Source organism: Erithacus rubecula (genome assembly GCF_903797595.1).
Source record: "Erithacus rubecula genome assembly, chromosome: 1".
NCBI classification, from domain to species: domain Eukaryota; kingdom Metazoa; phylum Chordata; class Aves; order Passeriformes; family Muscicapidae; genus Erithacus; species Erithacus rubecula.
In genome coordinates this window covers 259,801-280,399 of record NC_136658.1, presented here as the reverse complement: position 1 = coordinate 280,399, position 20,599 = coordinate 259,801, and the positions used below count along the sequence as shown (strand labels likewise).

The window sequence follows — 20,599 nt, the reverse complement described above, 5'->3', positions numbered from 1 at the left end:
ACCTCCCCTAGCACAGCTGAGGGCCATTTCCTTTGTCCTGTCACTTGTTCCCCGGGAGCAGAGCCCGACCCCACTTGGCTGGGAGTTGGAGAGGGTGGAAAGATCTTTCCTAGCCCAAACAGCTCCACGCTTCCCTGAGCATCTCTGCAGCCCCAGCTCATGGGTTGCAGGCACAGCAGTGCTGTGAGATGAAGGTGCCAGGGCACGGTGTCACCCTGTCCCCAGACCAACCCCGCGTTCACAGCTCGGGGTCTCAGGGGGCCGGGCCAGCGGGCGGTGCCACCGACCCGGAGGTGTTGGCTGCTGCCCTGGGGCTCCTGATCCAATTACAGGGGTTAATCCCGGGGAGCCCCGCTGGGACAGGCTCCTGGGCAGCCTGGGAATCACTGACACCCCTGCGGGGATCGCTCAGTGCCTGCAGCCTGTCCCTGTGCCCTGCCTGCAGTGCTGAGACACAGCCTGGCCACCAGCCCCTGTGCCTGTCCCCAGCCTGTCCACAGCCCCTGTGCCTGTCCCCAGCCTGGCCACCAGCCCCTGTGCCTATCCCCAGCCTGTCCCCAGCACTCCAGCAGCATGGTCCCTTGCAGCTTCATTCCCAACACTCCACTTCTGTTAATGAGCTGAAACTGGCCCTTGGCTCAGCTCCAGTTGCATCACACGAGGGCAGCTGATTAGGCTGATGAGAGGGGCAGGCTGTGCCCCAGGGTGGCAGCATCCTGCCCATGCAGGGCAGGGAGGTGCCTTGGCCCCTCTCCCTCCGCCTCATGGGGAGCCCCCTCATGCTCAAAGCCTCACAGGGATTTTTTCCTGGATGAACTTGGGCAGCTCAGCCCCATTGTGTGGCCCTGGTGGGCAGTGCCAGCTCAGTGCCCAAGCCCTGAGCTCTGTTTTCAGCCCAGAGCCACGAGCAGACCACGAGCAAATGGGAAGGGGTGATGCCCAAAGGAGGAGCAAAGCATCTGTGGGATTTCTCTGCATCCCAGCCCTGAGGATGTGGCCTGAGTGAATGCATGACCCCACCAGGGCCCCCAAGCCCTGATACAGACCCTACAGGGAAAGGAGAAGCAGCACAGCTAGCTGAATCAAGAAGAATTTTAATCAGATTTGTCAGACAGAGTTGGATCTCCAAATAAATAGATATATCAAAACAGAATAAAATAAGAATCCAGGATAAATAGATGTACCAAAACAACCAGAAAATCCCCCAAAGCTGTTTCCAGACAGGGGAAGGTGATGCTGCTGCACCCCCTCCTCCCCGTGCTGCATCAGTGATCCTGTTTGCCCTTTGGGAGATGCCCCTCCTGTGAGTACAGCCCCGTAGATATTATATAGCATAGATATAAATATGTAGCACAATAAATGCTGAGTAGCGACCTTAGTGCAGTGCCCAGGGTCTCAGACCCTCCCAAACCCACACTGTCAAGTGACCTGCAGAGAGGGGAAAGGATCATCCCGCACGGCTGTGCTTCCCTGCCAATGGGCTGGCATCTCTGGAGCTGCTGGAATTTCCACTAGTGTAACCTGTACTGCAGTGCCAGTCTATTCGATAATGCAGCTCTGGAGGCCATATATACGTGTAGGTGTGTCTGTGTGGAGCAGATCAATAGGCAGAGCAAAGCTCTTTGCTTTACGAGCTCTCAGTTTCCCCCTCCGGGCTTTCTGTCATCCTCAGCTCCGCCGCCTGCGCTCGGAAGATGCTCCAGTGACCTGGGCGAGCAGAGACACACACTGCAGCAGCCTGGAGCACTGCAGGAGCTGCAGGAGAGCTGTGCCCCATCTGAGCAGCTCCCCGGGACCCCAGCCAGGTCTGTAGCCTCGCCGTGACAATGGCTGTGGACTGGGAGGGGCTCTTACCCTGAAATGCAATTTTTGGTGGAAAACACTTGCACAGACTGGAAAGAAAAGGGGCTCAGGCTGAACAGGGGTAAATCTCCCTCTCCTCCTCTCTAAAGGGTGCTTTGATGTGGTGGTAGGTCCCTGTCCTCCCTGGCGTCTCAGGTTTGGGCTGACTTTCTGCCTCTCAGGGGAAGAAGCATTTTGCTCGTCTTCTGTCCCAACCTCAGAAAGCCAAAATTTCAGTTTCATGGGCAATGGACAGGTGTGGTTCTCTCCTCCCTTCTGTCAGACCCGTTTGTTTGGGGTGCATTGCTCAAAACCCCAAGTGGATTTTCCACTTGAATTAATCTTCTGCTGTGAGGAAATCATTGGTCAGAGCTTTCCTAGGACTGGCAGCCACGGCAGCGGGGTGGTTTCACAGCAGGGTTAATTGTCAGGGGAAACTGAGGCAAGAAGAAGGGGGCACATGCCAGAGACTCCAGCAGGGTGTGAGCCCAGCCTGGAGCAGGGGCTGGGAATGCCCCGGGGTTTGGTGGAGAGGCTGTCTCAGAGGGACTGGGGTGAAGCAAAGCTCAGAAACCCTGGGCTGCAGGCTGCTCCCAGTGACTCCATAACCACGGGGCTGGGCACTGCTGCCTCTGATCCCACCCCATCCCACTGAACCCCATTCCAGCCAATGATCCCTCCCCATCCCACTGAACCCCATCCCAGCCAGCAGTGGCAGTTCTGCTCCGTGCAGGCACACACCAGCATTCCTGCTCTTTGTCATGTTCACCCACATCCCTGAACACCCAGAATGGCTTCCAAAATATTCCAATAGTTTATTTTTTTGCTAATCCCTTGCACCCTTTTTTTTACTCTCCCCATGCTCCCAGGGGCACCAGATGGATTAGATATAAAAATCAAACAGTTTTACAGGCTCTGGAGAGACAAAACCCCTGGATTTCACAAGAGTGCATCCACTTTTAGAAATCTGGCTGCCCTTTCCAGCACCATGAAGTGGAAGTGTGGCTGCTAGGCAGGAGTGTTGTGTGTGGGTGTGAGGACAGGTCAGCCCAGCCACACTTGCACAAGTGTTTTCCCTGAGGTTCAGCTCCCCACCATGCTGGGATTTACACAGCCTGTTTGGAATGGCCTGGAATGGGGCAGAAACTGGGGGGTGGTTTGGGGCAGGGAGTGCTGGAGGAGTGAGGAAATGGGGGTTTTCTCTCCCTACCTTCGTTTGTCCTGGTGATCAGCCTGAAGTTTTGTGCTTCTTGCTTGAATTCTTGTTTGCTGATCTTCTTGGTCTGGATCAGATGGAATATTCCTGCAGAGGGGGATACAGAGCACCAGATTCTGCAATGCCCAACCCGAGGCTGGCCACTGCCAGGAGACATCTCATTTAAATGTCAGATCTGGTACTGGGAGGAAATTCTTCCCTGTGAGGGTGGTGAGGCCCTGGCACAGGGTGCCCAGAGAAGCTGTGGCTGCCCCTGGGTCCCTGGCAGTGCCCAAGGGCTGCAGAGACCCCTCCATGCTCAGATGGTTTCCTCTCCTGGAAGCAGCCAGGCACCAAAGGTTTCTATCTCTTCGTCAGCAGCGCTGAAATTGCTCCAGGACAGGAAAAAACACAAGTGACCTCAGCAGAGATTGGTATTTCTGCCCCTGCCAGCACTGTCCCCTTAGTGGGGATGCCTGACTCAGACATTTGACCTGTGCAAACCAGAACCTGCAGTTAGCAGTGGAGGTGACCTTCCTGTGGGATTGAGGTTATGATATTCCTGTTCTCCTGCACGGCATGACAAAGCAGGCAGGTATGTCTGGAACATCCTTCCCACCTCTCCCTCATCCATCAGATGGGAGAGGCAACTGGTCCCCCTTATTTGGTTAAGAGACTTTCCCTGATTCCCAGCAGCAATTACACATAAAAAGACTATGTAATGAAGGGGAATTGCCTCACCATCCATATAAATGAGATGTTATCAGCTGTGGAAAATTAGTACAGGAAGTCAAAGGCACGGAGAGAAATAGATGGATATTTGGACTATATACTAGTTCTTCCAACCCAGGGTTGGGTGAAGAAGTCCTACCAGTAACAAAAGAAAATGCTGGATGGAGGCAATAAAACTGCTATTGACGCAAGAAAGGCACAAGTGTTCAATAAATCCCTCTGGTCTATACTTAGAAAGGAGCAGGAGGGTGTGCTTACAGTCCCCGGGGCTGATGGAGCACTTTCCAGCACATTAGTAACCAAGAGGGTATTTTAAACAAGACCTACAAGAGATAAACATCTTTTAATCAACGACCTAGATAGTGCTGTGAGAGCTGGCTGGGACCTTTGGCCCAGCCCCGTTGGGATGCTGGGGAGCAGCACAGAGCACAGCCAGGCTCCAGCAGCAGCCAGCAGAGGAGAGGATGGATGGAGCTGGCACAGCAGTGCCAGTCCTGGCACTCACATCCCCTCCAGCAGGCAGGAGCACTCCTGGCAGAGTCTGGGAAGAGATGGGGAGAGCTGCTGGGGCTCTCATTGCTGCTTTAGAGGGGATTTGGACAAAGGATGGGGATAGCTAGAGGACAGCAGGTCACAAGCATCAGAAAGTCGCCTTTCAAAACTGCTGGTGATGCTCAGACCCCTAAAAGGATGGGGAAGCCTGCACTGCAACTCCTCTGGAGGCCAACTGGGTAAAACTTTTGGTGCTGGTTTCTCCTCCCAGGTCCTGCTCCATGGAGGAAACCATCGTGGCCCAGAAACACATGAGGCCACATAGGTATCATGAGCCCATGCAAAGGCAGATGGACGAGCTCCAGGGTGACTTGCAGCCTCTGTACCCACACACGCTGCTCTGTCGGTGGAGTGATAGACCACGGAGAGGTGGAATCCATGTGAGAGTGAGCTCATGCTCTTTCCCAATAATAACACTGTGCTCTGCCAAGCAAAAGAGCTGTCTTGGCCTGGGGGACAAGGGCCTCCCCTGTCCCTGGCTGGCAGGGCTGGGGAGCTGCAGGTTTTGGCCCGGGAGGTGCCGAGAGGGTTTGGGTGCTGCCCATGCCAAGGAGCAGGGCACAGCCAGCAGGGCTCAGGCACAGGCTGCTCCTGAGCCAGCACAGGGCACAGCCAGGGGCACGGCCACCACAGAGAGAGAACCACCGTGGCAACCCGGGCTCCAGCTCTGTGGCTAATTTCTCAGGCTGCCTCCAGGTGTGCCCAACCTCAGCAGCTGGCTGAGGTCTCCCTAGGGAGTGAATCCTGGACATGTCCAGCAGACAGAGGCTGAGGGTCACTGCATCTACAGGAAAGGCAGGACCAACCTCAAGCATTCCAGCTCTTTGGGGTAGAGCATATCCAATGGGAACGGGGCACTGGGATGCTTCCCTGGGCCACAGAGAAACACAGCACAAATATCTGCTGGACAGGGTGTTGCTGGACTCCTCTGGTCCATGGGAGGAAAGCTGAAGATGTGGGGAGAGAGCAAGAAGAGATCAGAGCCACCTGACAGAGCGTTTGTTGTGCAGGAGCATCCCAATCCACCCATCCAAAAAGTGCGCTGGAGACAGTTCATGCCCCTTGCACACACCTGGGCAGCAGCTGCAGGTGTGAAAGAAGGGCAAGAGCAAAACCAGAGTGACCAGAGCAATTGCTTTGTTTGCTTTCCATGTGCATTTGGCATGAGAGCAGGGAGTTTGGAGAAGCAGCCCCCGGGCCCTTGTCGTGCTTGCCCCCGTGCCTCGGGATGGTGTTGCAGCTCATGGTGAGGACAGTGGGGCCAAAAGTGGTTTCCAGCCCCTGGTGTGCATGGAATGCAGGAAGAGAGTGTGAAATGGGGAGTCAGAAAAGCCAGCCTGCTGTCAGCAGGTTTCGATTCATAACGCAAGGGGTGGCGCACCTCGAGAAAAGCCAGAGAAATTGAACAAAGCTTGGAAAGCATCAGTTTCCACACACACCTCCTGCTCTGCTGGCTGCCTTCATGAAGGTGCTCACCTTTAACCAGCTTCCAGCTGTAGATTTCCACCTCTTCGGCCAGCTCCCTCTCGATGGCCATGGTCCTGAGGAGGTCCCTGGAGGGCTCGGAGCGCGGCGGCACAAACGCGTACAGCAGGACACGGCCGGGGCAGCGCGGCGCGGCCGCGCCCGTGGGCTGGGCTGTGCCCTCTGCGACAGCGAGGACAGGGTCACAGGGGCAGGGAGACACGGGCAGGGGCACAGGGGCAGGGGCACAGGGGGCAGCGGGGAGCAGCCCCCAGTCCATCACTCGGGGCAGCGGGGAGCTGTGCCCAGCTCAGCCCCACAGGTGGGCTCAGCACCCCACACCCTCCCCACACGGGGCATCCACTCTGGGTCCTACGTGACTCCTCCAGCATTCTTGTTGAAGAAGAGCTGCTAATTTTCCCCTCTTTTCTCGAGTGTATCTGGAGTAATTAAGAATCCCCAGTGGTTTTGGAAGGAGATTTATTGCCTTTGGTTGTGGTCCTTGGAATGCAGAGGAGCCCAGCTCTGCTGAATTTAGCCTTGTTCTCCCAGTCAATTTGGATGCTGAAGCTTTTTACACTACTCGAGAGAAAGCTGGGCTATAAATAGATGCCTGGGGTTTATTTTAGTGAGACAGCTATTTTAAGTGCCTGATTCTGCTCTCCCCCAGGCTTTCTGAGGTGGTCCTGAGCTCTTCTTCTCTGAGAGGGGATCCCAAGTTACCGGGAAGCAAACCAGAGCACAGGTGCTCAGTTCTGCAGCTCAGTGTGAGGCAGAGGGGGATGAGCAGAGCCCAGCAGCCTCACCTGTCCCAGCGAGGGGCCAGGGAGCAGGGGAGCCTCTGAACCTCAAGCTTCACCTGCTCCAGGGCATGCACAGAAGTGTGGATGTGTTAAGGCTGAAAAGCCCTTCAAGAAAAAAAGCCCTTTAAGTGCAGCAATTCCCAGGATCAGGATCCTGTAGCAGAATCACTGAGCATTGCTCAATTGCTGGGTACAGGAGGAAGATAAGGACAGTCACAGAATGCACCCAGAAAAGAGCCTGGCAAAGCCTCCATGCAGTGAGGGAGAGGGCAAGGGTGCAGCTTGGCTGAGCAGTGTGTGTGTGTGATCACTATCTGAGAGGACTGGAAAGCAGGAAAAAAATCATTTTGGCTGCATCAGGGTGCTTAATTGGAAAGAAAATGAAGTCTGAACAGCAAAGAGATGTGGGCAGGGAAAGCTGTGGGATTTAAACCAGAGAGACCCACCAGAGTGGGAAACAAAACTGGAAGGGTTCTGCTCAGTCATCACATCCCATTCCCACAGGCACCACATCATAAATCCTGCTCATAAACATATCAAAAACCTTATTAAAACAAGCTGAGCTTCTGCCCTTCGCTCCCCTGGGGAGGCCATCCCAGAATCTCTCCACTCAGGGGCTGGGAAACCTTGAAGGTCTCAGCTCAGATGACTTTGCAGCCATTCCAGAAGCTGGCAGTGCCCTTGGCTTGTTCTCCTGGTGAGAGCCCTGCACAGAGACCCCTGGAAGGTGGGGATCAGAGGGGATCCCCCAGCACCTGCTGCACCTGCAGCGGGCCCAGGGACATTCAGGCACCTCCAGTCCCCCCAGGGCAGCCGTGGGTGCTCCACCAGCTGAGCAGCTGATAAATGTCAGCACACAGAGCTATCTGTCAGCCACCGAACATTCTCCACTGGGAACAGGAGATGTCACTCCCTGCCACAATTTGCCAGGACTGTGGCTTCAGGCAAACAGCTTACAAAGACCAGGGAGCTCAGAGACCCAAAACACACTGAACAGAAAAGGAAAAGAGGTATTCTCCACCGTGGAGTCATAGAATTAATTCCAACAACCATGGGTACCACAGACAGCCCCTCTCCTGGGAAGTGTCCTCGCTCCTCCCTTCACACCTGCACCTCAGCTGCCACAATTTAACCCTCTGCTTTTTGTCCCACCTGGAGGTTTGGAGAACAGCCTGTGTCCTCTCCCTCTCCAGACTTCATCCTCCCAACAGAGGGGACCTTTTTGGGGTCAGTGCACCTTCCTCACCTCGGCAGAGTCCTGCTGCCCCCCAAGACAAGCCAACCCTTCCATCAGACCCCCTGCTGAAGGTGCCTGGTGTGAACTCCAGCAGTTGAATCCCTGCACATCTGCCAGCCTGAGGCTCTGAGCCAAGGCTGAGGCAGGAACTGGGGGCAGCTGCAGGAGCAGGCAGAACCCACCTACCTGGACACACTTTGCAGCACTTGCCCTCCACTCTCTCTGGATGCTGGCAGGGGTACTCCTTGGGGCACGAGAGCTTGTGGCAGTCCTGCACGCCGTCGCTGCAGGTGCAGAGGATGCAGGGCAGGCGGCCGTAGAGCCGGAACACGGGGTGCCACACCTCCCCGTGCGAGTAGGTCTTGCCGTTGTACACACAGGCTGGGGAGAGGCAGGGGGTGGGAACCCATCCTCCTCCCCTCTGCAAACCCTGCTGAGCCCCTGCTCCCAGCCCCAGGCACGGCTGCTCCTCTGGCGAGGAACGAGCTCCTCTGGCAGCACTGGGATGGGACAGGAGGAGCGAGGGGACAGGGGACAGGCACTGGGATGTGACAGGAGGAGACATGGGACAGGGACAGGCACTGGGGTGTGACAGGAGGAGCCAAGGAGCCATGGGACAGGGGACAGCCCCAGGCTGGGCCACCCTGCTGGGCCCAGGGGCGAGCGTGGGCAGCGCCTCTCGTGCCTCCCAGCCCCGGTCGCACAGGGTCCCCGCCAGGCTGTGGCAGGAATGAAGCACAGTGAAGAGTGCCACCTGCTGACTCCTCCACGGAAATTTCTGGAGCTCCCAAAATTGCCTCCTGGACTGGAAAGAGCCCTTCCCAGGCACAATGGAGGGAGAGCAGCCAAGAGGAGAAAGGACCTGCTATTCCCAATTTGGATCAAGGGCTTGCCTCCCATCTCACTCTGCTGCTCTCTCCTCCAGGAGGAATGTCCTGTCCTACTGTGGCACTGCCCTGGAAGGTCCATGTGGAGTCTTCCAGCTGAGCTCCTTCCTTCCCAAGTCCCAAATCTCCAACACATTCCAAGGAGCAGTGTTTTCCAGCCCATTTTGGAAAGTGGCAGGTTGGAGCAGTCAGGAGACTGTGGCCATGAGGACTGAGATTCCTGCTCCAGGCTGGCTGAGCAAGCGTGGGGAGAGGACTTGCTGATGGAAACCTGCCTCTGAATCAGATCCCCTGGAGAGTTCCAAGCTCTGGAGAAGCCACTTTAGGCCACATACAGCCTGCCTGGCCTCTCCATCCCTTCCTTACCTTTCTTGTGCTTCTCTTTCAAGACGATCTTCACGGTGGTGCCTCCTGTTCCCTTGGGTTTGAAGTTCCTGGGAATTAGCTCCAGGGAAGAGCTGAGAGCAGTGGACACGGTGGCTCCAGGTGCCTTCCTCCCCACCACCTCTCCCAAGCACTGGTCCTGTGAGTGCCTCTGTGAGCAAAGAGGGGGTTCAGACCCAGCAGCTGATGGTTCTCTCTCCAAAGCAAGCTGGAAAAAGCCATGCAGTGTCCTGCACACCTTCCATCAGGAGTGCAAGGGCAGAGACCACAGGGATGAGCAATGACCCACCAGCCATGTAAATCACAGAAATATTAAGGTTGGAAAATTCCTCTGAGTTCATGGAGCCCAACCATCCTGGTAGGCACCAGGGGAATCGGCATGGGGCTGCCAGCCAGCAGGACTGGAATGCCAGGAACACCCCAGGAGCATCCCAGGAGCATCCCAGGAACATCTCAGGAACATCCCAGGAACACCCCAGGAGCATCCCAGGAACACCCCAGGCTCCAAGAGCAGAGTGCTGGGACAGACACAGCACAAAGGGTCCCCCTGTGTCTGTTTTGGAGGTTTCAGAGGTGGTGCAGCAGTGTGGAGAAGGCAGAGCCAGGAGCTCAGTGACCTAACCCCACAGAGCTGGCAGGGGCTGCCCAGCTCCCAAATGTGGCTGTGGAGGAGCCTCAGCCAGTGCCAGTTCCCCCCTAAACCACATCCCTGAGATGCTGCCGAGTCTTTCCCTGCTGCCCTGAGGTCTCTCCTAGGCTGATCTCTCAGCTAGATTCAACTCCATGGCACGATTCACCTGCAAGCCAGGTGCCCATGGTTCTGCAAGGACCTGAGTGTCCTCCTGGAGCTGCTGGGGCTGATTTCTCTGCAATGTGCAAGGGAGCTGTGCAGGGAGCTGTGCTGGAAGCAAGAAGCCGAGTTTTGAAATGCAAATGTCACGTACAACACCTCTGTTTAACTGCAGGGGTTCCTCCTCCGTGGGCTTCTCCAAGGAGCCATCTGCAAGGGAAAAGCATTGTCCCTCAGCTGCTGGGGGCTGAGTGGAGGTCTGCTCTCTGTGGCTGAAAGCAGCTCTGGAGGGACAGGAGCTTTGCACACGCAATTCACATTATCCAGGGAACACCCAAGCCCTCAGCTTTTGCTTCCTGCTGCAGCCAGGAGGTATCAAGTGGCCTGATTCAGAGCCCAGGCTTCCAAACCCCTGCTGGAGTGGCTTGAAAAGGCTCCTGCAGTCAGGTGGAGTCTCCAGCCCTCAGCCCCAGCCCATTACCTTTGCAGACCTGGCAGCAGGAGTCTGGCACGGTTAAGGGAGAGGAGCACAGCAGCTCGGGGCAGGTCACCAGGCCACAGTAAATCTGGCCTTCCTAGGAGGGCAGGAGGGAAAAATCCATTGTCAGTGTCACACAGAGCTCTGTGTCCCCCATGCAGGGCTGCCAGCACCTCAGACTGCAGATTTACCATCAGTCAGGGAAGAAGTTCTTCCCCGTGAGCCCCAGCTGTGGCTGCTCCATCCCTGGAAGTGTCCCAGGCCAGGCTGGAGCCACCTGGGGCAGTGGGAGGTGTCCCTGCCCAGGTGGGACTGAAGGAGCTTTAAGGTCCCTTCCAAACGCAAGCCAAAATTTTTTCCAGATTTGCACCAGTTTGTTGCAGGAATCAGTTTTTGCTGCAGGGTAAAATAGGGTGCTTGGCAGCCAGACCTCGACAGCAAGGCTGTCTCCTCCATGCAGCAATTTTCTCTGGGGTATCCACAAGCTCCCAGTCAACCAAGACCAAGAGGTCAGCCAAGGACATCCTTGGAAAACCAAACCACAGCTGCCTCTGCTCCCACAAGGAAGCCAAACTGCTGTGTGAGGGAGGTGAAGAGGGTGAGGGAAGTTTGGGGCTGACAGGACCCGGCAGAGGTCACTGCACACCCAATCCTGCTCTCCACCTGGGGACTCCAGACCTGCCTCTTCCTTCCTCCTCCTTCTGCCCAGCAGCTGTCAGCAGTGACTGCCCCAGGCAGGGAAGAGCCAGTGCCACAGAAAGCAGGAGTTATCCCAGAGGCAGGTTCAGAGGGTCAGACCAGCTGCTCACGCAGCTGTTCCAGCAGCTGGCAGCGTCGGGCACAGCCCGGGGACATCCCCCTTGAGGGCTTTGAGCCAGCCCTTTATTGCCCCTTTGTCCCCGAGGCACTGCCCTGGCGGGGGACAGAGCCCCGGTGACAGCGGGAGGGATTCCTGGAATCCACACACCTTCCCATCCCCTCTCAGCTGCCCCACAGCTCCCGAGCAGGGTGCCAGAGCTGTGCTTTGAGGGATTTCCACAGGATCCCGACCCTGGGAAGGGCTGGTGCCGGTGGTCTCCCCGCGCTGACCCGCAGCGCGGTGCCAGCGCCGGCGGTGCCGGGTGCGTTCGGGCAGGAGGGGCGGGCGGTGCTTACGGAGCAGCTGCACTGCACACACTGGTTGGGCTGGCGGCCGGGGAAGAGCTCGCTGCCGCTGAACATCTCTCCCTGCTGGTACGTGGTGCCGTTGTGCTGGCAGGAGCGGGCGGCGCGCAGCCCCGACGGCCCGGGCGGCTCTGCAAGAGAGGAGGGGGCGGTGGGGGCTGCCCTGGCTGCCCAGGACCGGAGCCGCACAGGGCTGGGGTCCCAGAGCCCCCGGGGACCGGAGCCGCACAGGGCTGGGGTCCCAGAGCCCCCGGGGACCGGAGCCGCACACAGGGCTGGGGTCGGGTGTCCCAGAGCCCCCGGAGCGGGGCTGCCCGGACTGCCCGGGCTCAGCACACAGGGACACCCGCCAGCCCCACCGCACCGGTGTCCCTGCAAAATTATTGGGTTTTCCCCGCCCCTGGTTGAAGTGATTGCTGAATTCAGATGGAGGGAAAAAGGGCCTGTCTCATGGGTAATTAGCAACAAGTGAAAATTAATGAGTTCTTTTCCTACTTTATTTTTTTCTAATTTCTCAAGTCAGTGATGGTTTCTGACTAGCTCTGCCAGCACTCACGTAGGGAAGGTGCTGGGATTAAATCTTGAGGTAATCTGTGGGGGTGAGAATTAACATATTCAGGTAAAATGAGGTGATCAGTAGTGGTAAGGTAGGAAAAGTTTTGGGGCTAAAACTTGAGATAGTCTCCAGTGCAGAGAGGGAAGTTGTTAAAAAAATTAGGTTTTTTTAATTTTTTTTTTTTTTCAAATCCGGGACACTTTGCTGGCAAATGATCAGAATAAATTGCCAGCTTCTGTTTTGCCCCTGAAGTGTGAACTGACATTTTGTCCCCACAAAGCTGTTGGGATGGGGGGCAGAAGGTGGCCTGGCAGAGAGCCCTTTCCCACCCAAAGGAGGTTTTTGGAGGGAGCTCTGTGGGCAGGGCAGGCCCAGCACCCAGCAGAGGGGGCACAGAGGAGGCACCTGGGGCAGCTGTCCCCCAGCCCCAGGAGTGTCACCTACCAGGGCAGCGTGGGCAGCACTGCTGGGGCTCGGTGATGGGGCTGGCACACGGCACAGCCGGGCACTGGATCCGGGAGCACCTGATGTTGGTGTTCTGGGGACACAAAGGTGGGGCTGTTAGTCCAGGGGAGCCTTCAGCTCGTGGCTCACCCCTGCTGGAGGAGGAGCACGACATCACCACAGCCAATCGTGCTGGCTCTAACTCACCAGGGATGTCACCAGCCAGCTCATGGTCCCTCAGCAGCAAAGGGCACCCATCACTGGCAGCAGCCTGAGCCACCTCCACCCACACCCACCGTGCTACAGAGCCCTGCAGTCACACAGTGATTTAGCTGTGGGGAGCCTTAAGGACCTTGTTCCACCCCTGGTACGGGCAGGGACAGCTTCCACTATCCCAGATTGCTGCAGCCTGGCCTTGGGCACTGCCAGGGGCAGCCACAGCATCTCTGGGCACCCTGCCCGCCCTCCCAGGGAACAACTCCTTGGGAACAATTTAAACCTCCCCTCTCCCAGTTTAAAACCCTTCCCTGTCCTGTCACTCTGCCCACATGACAGGTAACTCTCCATCTTTTTCACAAGCTGCCTGGGAGCACCCAGAGGCTCCCCCGTGCCCCGGGACGTGCCTCGGGGCAGCTGCAGCGGACACAGCACAGCAGCCATGCAGCAAAGCATCCCTGCAGCACAGCATCCCTGCAGCACGGCAGCCATGCAGCACAGCATCCCTGCAGCACCCCTGCCAGCCCAGAGCCCGGGACGTGCCTCGGAGCAGCTGCAGCGGACGCAGTAGAGCAGCCCCTGGGGCTCCAGGTACGGGTGCCAGCTCTCCCCCGGGCTGTATTTCCTGCCGTTGAAGTCGCAGAACGCCTCTGGCCCTGCAAGGCAACGGGAGAGGCTGGGTGAGGAAAGGGGCTGGCTCTGCAGACTCTGTGTGAGAGCAGGGGCAGCCCCCACGCTGCTCCCCACCAGCAGCCCGCGGCCACATCCCGCACAAACCACACCGTGCTCCCCACAGGTTCACTTTTCTGAGTGCATCCTGCTCTCTGGAAGATGGACACGGTGATGCTATGGGATGGAATTTCCCCCAGTGAGATCAGAATGGTTGGGAGTGGTGACAGAGACCCTGAATTTAGGGGACATTTTCACTGCTACCAAAAAAACCCCACAAAAATAAGAAAGGGGGAGAAAATAACAAACCAAAAAAATATGGGTAAAAAACAAATTCTGGGGAAAAACCCATTTGCTCCCTCTAAGAGCTGCAGCTCATTCTCTCAAGGATCCATGGGCAAGCAGGACTGGGCTGCTGGTGCCATCCCACTGGGTCTCAGCCCTTTGGCTTTTCCTGGCTTGATGCAGCACTGGTCTGACTGAGTGGCTGCTTTTTCATTGACGGGGCTGTACAGGGGGATAGCAAGTCTACCTCACCCACTTTCCATCCCCAAAAGCATAAACACATGGGGTTTTCTCTTCCTTTTTGGTCCTGTTATCCTGAGAAGAGCCAGTTTCCAGCTGTGCTCCTGAACTGGAGGTGTCTGTCCCAGAAATGATCCCCTGGCATGGGTTTAACCTCACCATGGCACAGGGATGGGATGGTGCCCAGCACCAGCAGTGGGGAGATCCCTGTGGTAGAGATCTCTGCCCTGCCCATATTTTATCAGGTCCTTGTCCACCTCCTTCATCCCAAGCCCACAGTTGCAAGCCAGTCCCCTGGCAGGACCTGGCAGCAGGCAGCAGCAGGGACAGGGCATGGCCAGGATCACCAGCAAACCCCTCAGGGCTTTGTCCAAGGGCCCAGGTCAGTCACCCTTAATGTTCACACCCAGCAGCGTGGGGCACCTGAGGATGGGGAGGTTTGCAACAGCTTTGGAGAGGATGTCACCAGAGGGACAGGCTGAGGTATTTTCCTTCCTTTTCCCTGATCAGGACGTCACATTGTCCCCATAGCCCTTGACAAGTCAGCAACTCCCTGTTCCTGCCCATGCAGGTCACAGGCTGACAGCAAACCACACAGAACTGAGCATGGGGAAACCCAGAGGAGAGAGGAAAAAACCTCCACAAAACTAAAAAACAAAACCAACCAAACAAAGAAACCCCGCAAAACAAAAACTAAACAAGAGAAAAAAAACTCCTAGTTTTGCAAAAGGGTGAGAAAATGACTTCATCTCCCCCTGCTTGCAGCACCCTCGTGGGTTGTGCCGAGGGTGAGGAGCAGGAGCTGCCAGGCTCCTGTGCCAGCTGGCTGCTCCTTCCAGCACTCAAACTGGAGCCCTGCTCCGCTCCAGCCCTCGAAAGCAGCCTGATTCATGTCTGCAAAGGGCCTGCTGGTAAAATTACAGCTGCCTGGCAGAGCTAGAGACACCTCTGGCATCTCAGTAGAGCTGTGATTAAGCCAAGAGGTACCAGCACGTTTGGGCAAAAGCAAGATGGGGATGGATGGATGGATGGATGGATGGATGGATGGATGGATGGATGGATGGATGGATGGATGGATGGATGGATGGAGGCTTAAAAGCTGGAGGCTCTGGACCACTTTTTCCCATGCCAGGCTAATAATTTCATTTTCAGAGGTCACACTTTGGATACCATCCTAATTACTTGGAGTGAAAAGCCGTTGTGGCAGTGCTGATCAGTAAGATGATCTCACTCACTGCCCCTTCAGCAGCAGCAGCACACTCAGAAAAGTCATGTGGGTTTACTTCTCACTGGATCTAGAGCAGGTCAAGAAGTTGTGGGGTGGCATCTTGTTGGTGGCTGGTGTCTGAGGCTGTTGAGACACACCCTAAGGAGACATTCCCTTCTCGAGGAGCGAGGGATGCAGCCCAGGGTGGGATTCTCCACACCATTCAGTCTGTCACTGTGGATTGGTGTTTCTGAATCTTGGGAAGATGCTGCTCAGAGCTTCAGCCTCTTGTGAGGTTTCAGTTTCCTGGGAGCTGGAAAGCCTGCCACAGTACCTCTCCTAAATCTTTGGTGTCCTTTCCAACCCAAGCCACGTGTGGTTCTGTGATTCTGCCTCTGGGAGTGTCCTGAGCCATTTGATGGCTCGACAGGAGGTTGTGGGGTCTCCCCTCACTCCTCTTCTCCCGTTTCATCCCCAGGCTGAGGGGGAAGGGCAGTCCTGCATCCCCAGGTGGCACCTTTGGAGTTGTCTCCATGTCTGAGCTGAGCTCCCGGCTCCAGCAGTTTTTCTGGAGGTCACACACCTGCCAGGCAGCACTGTGCTGGCCATGAGGGAGGCAGTTCATGCAAACCAGTTTGTAAGTTTTAAGAGCAGCCATAAATAAAGTGTAAAGAGCACTGTCTGGTACACAGAGTCCAGGCGCTCCTATGACAGCCTTGTATTTATGAAAGGCTTAAAATGCAACTTAGCTGAGAGGGCACTGGTTAAAACACATTGGGCCCTTGACATGTGGCATCCTAAAGACTCCTCTCACATCCAGATCAATTCCTACAGGCTCGCCTCCCTCAGCCCTGCGCTGGAAATATCTCCTTGGGGCTTTGGGAACCCAGAAAACTCTGTAGCTCTAAAATGCAGCCTCGTGAAGCACCTCTGAGTTCTCCAGAGTGGAGCAGCCAGGCAGACAGGGTTCTGCCTCTCCCCAGTCCTTCCCAGGACAGTGCTCCCTTCCTTTGGCAGGGCGTGCAGCCCCCGCCTCCCCCTTGCCATGGACCTGGTGGCACTTGCTCTCCATCATGGTCCTTCCCATCTCATCCCTGCTGGATGCAAACCCGTGGGACACAGGGATCTCAGGAACCCCCTTTTCTCCAGCAGCCACATTAAAGAGAAACAAAACAGCAGCTTCCAAGCTCCTGGGGAAAGCCACAGCCCCGTGCCCTCCAAAGATGCTGGCGTTCAAATGCCTCCAGCCAAAACATCGTGCTTCAACCATTGCCCCTGAATTACTCAGAATGCAGCACACTCGTCCCAGTAACCTGTGCCTCTGATTTTTTTTCAGCTGGAGTGCAAATCCCCTAAAATAGCCTGTTTCTGTGGGCAAATTCTTCTTTTCTGACTTGCCTTCAAGCCCGAGCATTTCTGCTTCTCACCTATTTTTAGCCACGACACTGTAGGTCCCTTGGCTGATGAGCCTGCTCGTAACTAATTTATTCCTGTCTTCACTCTCCCTGAGCACTCAGCCCCGAGAAGTGCGAGGCTGCAGCGGTGGGGAGAATCCACAGCTTGATGATGACTCTGCCACCCGAACCACCCTGCCCCTGACCTGGGGGCAAGCCCTGCCAAGCCCTCCCCATCTCCCCATCGTGTCGTACTCCCTGCGGCAAAGCTGAAGCGTTTCAGAGCGACCCTGGAGCTGCCTGCCCCAGCCCTGCTTCAGTGCCACAGTCACAGCCCTTTACCAACACTGTAAATCCTGCAAAAGAGCCTTCCTCCCAAATCGGATAGACCCTTGCTGCCCCCATCCAGCACAGTTTCTGCCCTGTTTACGGACTGTTCCCACTTGGAGAGGGCAAACACCTCACCCAGCACCTGTTCACCTTCGGGGCTGTCTGTGTCCTTCCCCACCAGGACAGGGAGCAGACCCACAGCCCTGGCTCAAGGAACAGACGCTGTGGGCTGGGTCCGGCAGCTTCGGGTGAGCCCGGGGAGGGCAGAGGAGCTGGATTCGCCCGCATTTTGTTCTCCGGGGCTTTGCAAAGCCCCGTTCCCCCAGCGCAGCGCACAGCCGGGGTGAGCAGTGCAGCGCTCAGATTTTGGGTCCACGCTCCGGCAGGATGATTGTTTGAGTGCCTGATGCACTGCTGGCAGCGGGCGGGTTGTAAATCACCCTGACGGAGCCACCGGCAGCCTCCGCTGGGATTCCAGGGGATCCAGGGGAGCAATAAATGTAGGGACGCGGCAGGTCCGGCTCAATTTGCTCAGAGCCCTGGCGGCTCTGCGAAGTTCAGGGGTGCTGAGCACCCGCTGGTAGGGTCCCAGGGCTCTCCCAAGCCAAGCCCACCTCCTGGCCCCAGTTAACACATCCAGCACACTCCAAGCTCCCGACCAGCTCCGGCCAAGTCCTTCAAGCCTTTCTGTGGGAAGTGCCTAACCTCCCTCCCTTATCCCAAACCTTCTGTGCCTCAGTCAGCCGGCTGGGAGCAAAAGTAGGAGAGTCTGGGGGCTGGACACGGAGATGGACAATGGATGGAGATGGAGGGAAGCCCCCAGCTTCGTTTGGGGCGGGGGAGGCATCGCCCCTGTCCCCGTCCAGCCTCGGGAGGAAATGCACTCGTGCAGGGTGGGACCTGAGCAGAGGAAGATCTGTAGGACAACCTCCTGCTCTGTGGCATTTCCAGCCCGCCCAAGGGGGTCCCAGACCTTCCTCCAGCCCCCGCCAGTGCAGAGCTCGGTGCTCTGAGAGCCCGCAGAGCAGCGGGGACAGCAACGGGCACAGGGGACACAGCCCTGTCCCCAGCAGGGCAGGACAGGACACCTGGCCGCTCGCACGGACATCCCGGCCGGGAGAACCACACCTACCGGGAGATCCACACCTGCCGGGGACAGGAGCCTCCCGTGTCCTGACCGTGCCCCGAAGCACCCCGCGCGTTCCTGGGGACCCGGCGCGGGGAAACTGAGGCACGGAGCGCAGAGCGCAGCCGGGACAAGAGCGGGTCAGACTTACGAGCCCGGGCTCGGCTCCCGGAGGCGAGGAGCAGCAGGAGGCACCGCAGGAGGAAGGCGAGGGGACCCGCCCCGGGAAGCATCGCAGCCCGGCGCTGGTGCCCTGGGGCTGCGGTCCCGGTGCCGGTGCCGCGGTCTCGGTTCGGAGCCGGGCTGCTCGGAGAACCGTGCGGTGCCGGACCGGGGCTGCCGGTGCCGGTGTCAGGGGTGTCGGTGCCGGCGGTGCCGGTGCCCGGCGATCGCGGTGCCGGTGCCGGTGCCGGTGCGGTGCCCGGAGTTGTAGACGCCCAGAGGTGCCGGTGCCGGTGTCAGGGGTGCCGGTGCCCGGCGGGGCTCGTCTCGCTCCTATCAAAGGCGCCTCCTTTAGGGAGAGTGGAGGAGTTGTTTGTTGGTATTAAAGGCGGAGAGGGAAGCGGGAGGGGGGATCCGCAGGGTGGGTATTTTAATTTTTTTTATGATTGTTATATTGGCGCTTTTTTGGGGGGGTGTTTTAGGAAATTCCTCGGCGGCGGGCGGGAGGAGGCGGGCGGGCGGGGAGGTGGTGCGGGAGCCGCAGGGTTAACCCCTGCAGCCCTGGGCCCGGCCCGAGCTCCGCCGGGCTGCAGCTCTCCCTGGGGCTGCGAGCCAAGAGGTGACATTGGCGGGGTGCATCACCCCCCGAACACGGCCCGGCTGCTCCCCTTGTCGCTGTCAAACGCCACCTGGACACCCAGCTGCTTGAAGTTCCCTTCGCTTCATGGGCAGAGTGGCCCCTGCCTCCAGCCCCCCCGGCCCCAGCCCGCAGTCCCAAACCTCCTCCCGCTCCCCGAGAGCAGCGCTCCCACCCCGCTGCCGTCCGACGGGCACCGACACCTCCCTGGAAAACCACTGCTCATGCCGTCAGCCCTGCAGAAGCCACCTGGCCTCCACACAAGGTTGCTCCTGTTCCTCTGCTCCCCAGGTCCTGCACAGAGTGGTCCAGCTCGGGCTGACAGCCCATCTCTGCTGCGTGCTCAGCTTTCTGCTCCCCAGGATCCTCACAGAGCAGCCGGGCAGCACTGGATCCTCCCCGAGCAGCCGTGTCCCCTCAGCTGTGTCCCCTGCCAGGATAAGCCAGGGCCACCAGTTCGTGATGCAGGTGATTTTCTGCAGCTTCAGACCAGATTTTGTGTGGGTTTTTACCCATTCCTCCTGTTCCACCTTCAAGACGATTCATTAGCACAGGGCACACAGGCTCCAATGCAGCAATGAACACATTCGTGTTCCACCACGGGGAAGGCTTGGATGGAGCTCCCAGACCCTGCAGGACTGCTGGGACTGTTCTTTGCAAATGCCTTCATGTCTGCAGCACACGGCCTCTCTCTCCCCATCATCTCCTTCAGCTTTCTCCCAGCACCAGCCAGGAGGAGCTGTCACCACCTGTGATCCCTTTGGTGGCAGGAGATCTCCTCCATCAGCCAAGGCATTCATTTTTTTCTCTTAATTCCAGCTCGGGATTGGGCTTTCCAGGGTGTGAGGTCTTTGTGCCTGCTGCCATCCCACACTGGGAGTGGCACCAAGCCACTGATTTGCCACAGCATCCCCAAACCTCTTATCCAGGTCATACCAACCACAAGGCCCATTTCTGGCAGAGATTAAAGAAATCAAGGGCAACTTCTGCAGAAAAAAACCTCTTCTTTCCATCCATCCCCCTATTTGATCTAACTCTACCACGTTCCAACACTTTCCATTGCACCAAACCATGTTTGCAGGTGCCTGTTCCTGGAGCTGGATATGAGGGAAATCTTTGTAATGGGAAAGGTTTTAATAACCCTTTAAATCACCAGGTTTGTTATTTTCTCTTTAAGCTGCCAGCAAAAGAAATCAAGATGCATTTCTTTGCCCACACGGGCTGGACATGTATTCTGGGAAGGAAGTGGGAAACACAGAATCCCAGTGATGCAATGCAGGTGAATCTTCACCCCAGCTTGACTCTCTCCCCGGGAACACCTGCGACCCTCCAAGAGCACAGCCCAGTGTGCAGAGCAGAGGACAGAGCAGGGACACCTGCAGGGACGGTCACAATCTGCTGTTCACCACCTCTAACAACGATTTTAGCACTCGATGCCATCCTCTGGGAGTGGCGAGTGTGACTGCTGAAGGACCCGGGAACTCCAGGGGATTTAGGAGCCCAGAATCCAGGGACACCTTGCACATCATCTGCCACCGACCCTCCATGGAAAGCACAAGCTGTGCTGTCACTTTCCATGGCCAACCACAAATGGGAATTCTCACGAGGGAGAATCTCTTCCCTATGCCCATCCCAGCCCTCTGGCAATTTGAAGCCATTCCCTGTGTCCTGACCCTCCATCCCTGTCCCCAGTCCCTCTGCAGCTCTCCTGGAGTCCCTTTAGCCCTGGCAGGGCTCTGAGGTGTCCCTGGATCCTTCTCCTCTCCAGGTGAGCTCCCCCAGCTCTCCCAGCCTGGATCCAGCCC

At 57.2% G+C, this 20,599-nt stretch overlaps 1 protein-coding gene across 1 annotated transcript; it reads right to left on the bottom strand.

The window, feature by feature from the left end:
* Positions 1-1,493: 1,493 nt before the first annotated feature.
* Positions 1,494-18,259, bottom strand: CHRDL2 (chordin like 2). The gene is made up of 11 exons (XM_079321723.1): positions 18,147-18,259; positions 13,288-13,400; positions 12,529-12,622; positions 11,520-11,659; positions 10,368-10,461; positions 10,041-10,096; positions 9,079-9,247; positions 8,012-8,206; positions 5,798-5,968; positions 3,053-3,145; positions 1,494-1,707 (listed from the first exon to the last, which is right to left on the bottom strand). Exons 1-11 carry the CDS (start codon positions 18,226-18,228, stop codon positions 1,628-1,630), a joined length of 1,287 nt encoding a protein of 428 aa, XP_079177849.1. The 5' UTR covers positions 18,229-18,259; the 3' UTR covers positions 1,494-1,627.
* Between the last annotated feature and the right edge of the window lie 2,340 nt (positions 18,260-20,599).